Source organism: Athene noctua, chromosome 1 (genome assembly GCF_965140245.1).
Source record: "Athene noctua chromosome 1, bAthNoc1.hap1.1, whole genome shotgun sequence".
Lineage (NCBI taxonomy): Eukaryota > Metazoa > Chordata > Aves > Strigiformes > Strigidae > Athene > Athene noctua.
The window spans coordinates 208,390,094-208,393,542 of NC_134037.1; the positions used below are offsets into that span (position 1 = coordinate 208,390,094).

Genomic DNA, 3,449 nt, shown 5'->3' on the forward strand with positions numbered 1-3,449 from the left:
CCAAACGCCAGCCCACGCCGGTGGATATCTTAATCTCCCCGCTTTTGACAAACGATGGGAACTTTTTCCACGGCTAAATGGATCGTACGAGGTCAAACGTCGGCCAGGTGGCTTTGGAGACTGAGAGAATTACGCTTAAGTAGTAGTAAATGGGTCGTGAAGCACGAAGGAGTTTATACAGGAGCTGCTCCGGCCGGGACGAGCTGCCGTGGGACGCGGGCGGGCTCACAGGCGGGAGGGGGCCGGGGGCACCCGCCCGTGGGTGGCCGGCGTCGGGTTTCTTCCCAGACGCCCCGACACCCCGGGAGAGGCGGGGGGCAGGGGCGGCGGAAGCGCGCTGCGGCGGCGGGGAAGGCGCGAAGCACCGTGCAGCGGGTCCGGCGGGCGGCTTGGTGATGGGAGGGGAGGGGGGGCTGCCACCCCACTCGTGCACAGCCCCGGGAACCACGACTCCGGCTTTTCCCTAAAAGCCGGCGGGCGGCGGAGCTGTCCCGGGCAGAGCTCAGCCCGCTGCCAGCCGGGGAAAGAGTTAATGGTTTATTGGAGTCGGCACTTCCACATACCACAGGGGTAAGTCAAAACCGACCCGCCGAAGTACAAACAAGGCGAGCAAGTTCACCCTGACTGACAGGCAGACGGTGGAGGAACACGGTCGAGCTGTGGGGAGCATGGAGCGGCGCACCGAGCGACCAGAAATAACCCCCCCAAAAAAAACAACGCGTGGATTTTCTTGGGGCGCCGCGGGATGCGCGCCGCTGCCCGCGCCGGGGCCGTGGGGACGCTCTCCGAGGCGGCGGGCTCTCCCCCGCGGCCAGGCGGCCCGCCCTCCACACCGGCCCTCCGCAGGGAAAACCACAAAACGCCCCAGAAGACGCCGCTGAGGCCGGGCGAGCGCCCCCCCACCCCCACGGTCGCGGGCAGCGCGCGGGGGCAGCGCCGGGCACCGGCGGCGGGCGGGGCGGGGTGGGGCGGGGCAGGGCGGGGCGCGGCGCAGAGCGCATGCGCCGCAGCCGGCCCCGCCCTTCTCCGGCCTGCCCGGCCGGGCAGAGGGCGGGAAAAGCGCCGGCCCCGCCTCTCCCGGCGCGGCGGCCCCGCCCCGCCCTGCCCGCGGCGCGCGGCGCGGGCAAGGCCGCATGCGAACATATAGGGCGGCGCGCGGCGCGGAGGCATGCAGAGCGCGCGCGTTACCTGCCGCCGCGCCGACGGGGCGAGAGGAGGGGGCGACTGTGCCGGCTGCGGACCCCACCGCGGACTTTATAACCGGGTCGGCTGCCCGCCGGGCGCGGAGCGCCGAGTATTTTAATTAGGACCCCCCCCCCTCCGCCTCCTCCTCCTCCGCCGCCGCCTCCTCCTCCGCCCCCCGCCCCCCGCCGCTCCCGCCCGCCCCGCCGCCCCTCCGAGTCGGCGGCCAAGAAAACCCAGAGAGACCTGGCGGCTGCCGGAGAAGGGGGAGCGGCGCGGCAGGCGGAGCGCCCCGCAGCCCGCCCGAAACTTGGCGAAGTTTGTCCGGCGGCGGGAACCAGGAGGCCGCGGCGCCCGGCAGCCGCTTGCGACCGGCGCCCGGCGAGTATGTGCGAAGAGCGGGCAGCTCGCCGCGCCCCCCCGGGCGGAGCGGGGCGGCTGTGAGCGGGGCGGCCCGCGCCCCCGGGGCCTCCCCGCAGCGCCAGAGCCGCCGCGAACCCCGTCCCGCCCGGCACCGCATCGCACCGCTCCGCGCCGCGGCGGGCTGCCCCCCGAGCTCCGCGGGCGGCGATGGCACCGGGCGGGCTCTGACCGCCCGCCCCGTCCGGGGCTCGCCGCCGCGCCGGAGACCGCCGAGGAGCATCGCGTCCGCAGCGAAGCCAGGACCCCCCCAGTCCCGCACCGCTCTCCAGCCGCCGGCTCCCGCCCTCGCCGTCGAGACTTCTCCGCGGCCCCGCCTGGACTCCGGCCGCTGCCGCTCGCGGGGAGCCCCGAGGACGAGCCCTGGCCCGGAGACCGGCAGCGCGGAGAAAGGCTCCGCGGCCCAGGCGGGGAGCGGCGCCCGTCCCGCCCGCCGCAGCGCCCTGACGGGGAGCCGCCACCGCCGCCGCTCGGCAGCGCCCCGCGCCCGGAGCGGGGCCGCCGGGGGCCTCCGCCCCGCACCCGCCGGATCCGGTGCCGCCGCGCCGGGGCACCCGCCGAGATTGCTTTTGGAGGAGCGGAGCGCGGCGGGGGCGAAGAGGAGGAGGAGGAGGAGGCGGGAGAGGCGCCCGGAGGAGGCGGCCGCCAGCGCGGGGCGGGCGGCGGCTCGCCGGGGCGGCGGGGGGACACCATGTCCAAGCCGGTGGATCACGTCAAGAGGCCGATGAACGCCTTCATGGTGTGGTCGCGGGCGCAGCGGCGGAAGATGGCCCAGGAGAACCCCAAGATGCACAACTCGGAGATCAGCAAGCGCCTGGGCGCCGAGTGGAAGCTGCTGACCGAGTCGGAGAAGCGGCCCTTCATCGACGAGGCCAAGCGGCTGCGGGCCATGCACATGAAGGAGCACCCCGACTACAAGTACCGGCCCCGGCGGAAGCCCAAGACGCTGCTCAAGAAGGACAAGTTCGCCTTCCCCGTGCCCTACGGGCTGGGCGGTGTGGCGGACCACGAGCACCCGCACGGGCTGAAGGCGGGCGGGCTGCACGGCGGCGGGGCCGGCGGGCTGGTGCCCGAGTCGCTGCTGGCCAACCCCGAGAAGGCGGCGGCCGCCGCCGCCGCCGCCGCCGCCCGCGTCTTCTTCCCCCAGTCGGCCGCCGCCGCCGCCGCAGCCGCCGCGGCCGCCGCCGCCAGCAGCCCCTACTCCCTGCTGGACCTGGGCTCCAAAATGGCCGAGATCTCCTCCTCCTCCTCTTCCTCGGGCTCGGGGCTGCCCTACGCCTCCTCGCTGGGCTACCCCGGCGCCGGCGGGGCGGGCGCCTTCCACGGTGCCGCCGCCGCGGCCGCCGCCGCCGCGGCCGCCGCCGGGGGGCACACGCACTCGCACCCGTCGCCCGGTAACCCGGGCTACATGATCCCCTGCAACTGCAGCGCCTGGCCCGGCCCGGGGCTGCAGCCGCCGCTGGCCTACATCCTCCTGCCGGGCATGGGCAAGCCCCAGCTGGACCCTTACCCCGCAGCCTACGCCGCGGCCCTATGACCCGCGGCCGGAGGATGCCCGCGCAGAGCCCCGGCGCCCGCCTGGAGGGGGGCCGGAGCAGACGGGCGGCCGCGGAGGGGGGCGAGCCGCCGCCGAGGCCGCGGGGCGGGGAGAGGGGGGGCCGGGGCGGGCGGCGGCGGGGAGCGGCGGGGCCGCCGCCGACCTGTTGCGCGCCGCCGGCCGAGGGTCGGGTCCCCGCCCGCCGCCCCGCCTAGAGCTTGTGTGTGTTGCATGCGGTCTTTGCAGATAGCCGAGCTGAAAAAGAAGAGAAAAAAAGAAAAAAAAAGAAAAGAAAGAAGAAGAAGAAAAA

The 3,449-nt window shown here is 74.9% G+C and overlaps 1 protein-coding gene across 1 annotated transcript; it reads left to right on the forward strand.

Annotated features, from left to right (window-relative positions):
* Positions 1–1,363: 1,363 nt before the first annotated feature.
* Positions 1,364–3,166, forward strand: SOX21 (SRY-box transcription factor 21). Its single transcript, XM_074930910.1, has one exon. It carries the CDS (start codon positions 2,294–2,296, stop codon positions 3,137–3,139), a length of 846 nt encoding a protein of 281 aa, XP_074787011.1. The 5' UTR covers positions 1,364–2,293; the 3' UTR covers positions 3,140–3,166.
* The last annotated feature ends 283 nt before the right edge of the window (positions 3,167–3,449 follow it).

Bases quoted from the DNA above. Each gene is read 5' to 3' on its own strand.
- SOX21 (XM_074930910.1), top strand. From the start codon at position 2,294: ATGTCCAAGCCGGTGGATCACGTCAAGAGGCCGATGAACGCCTTCATG.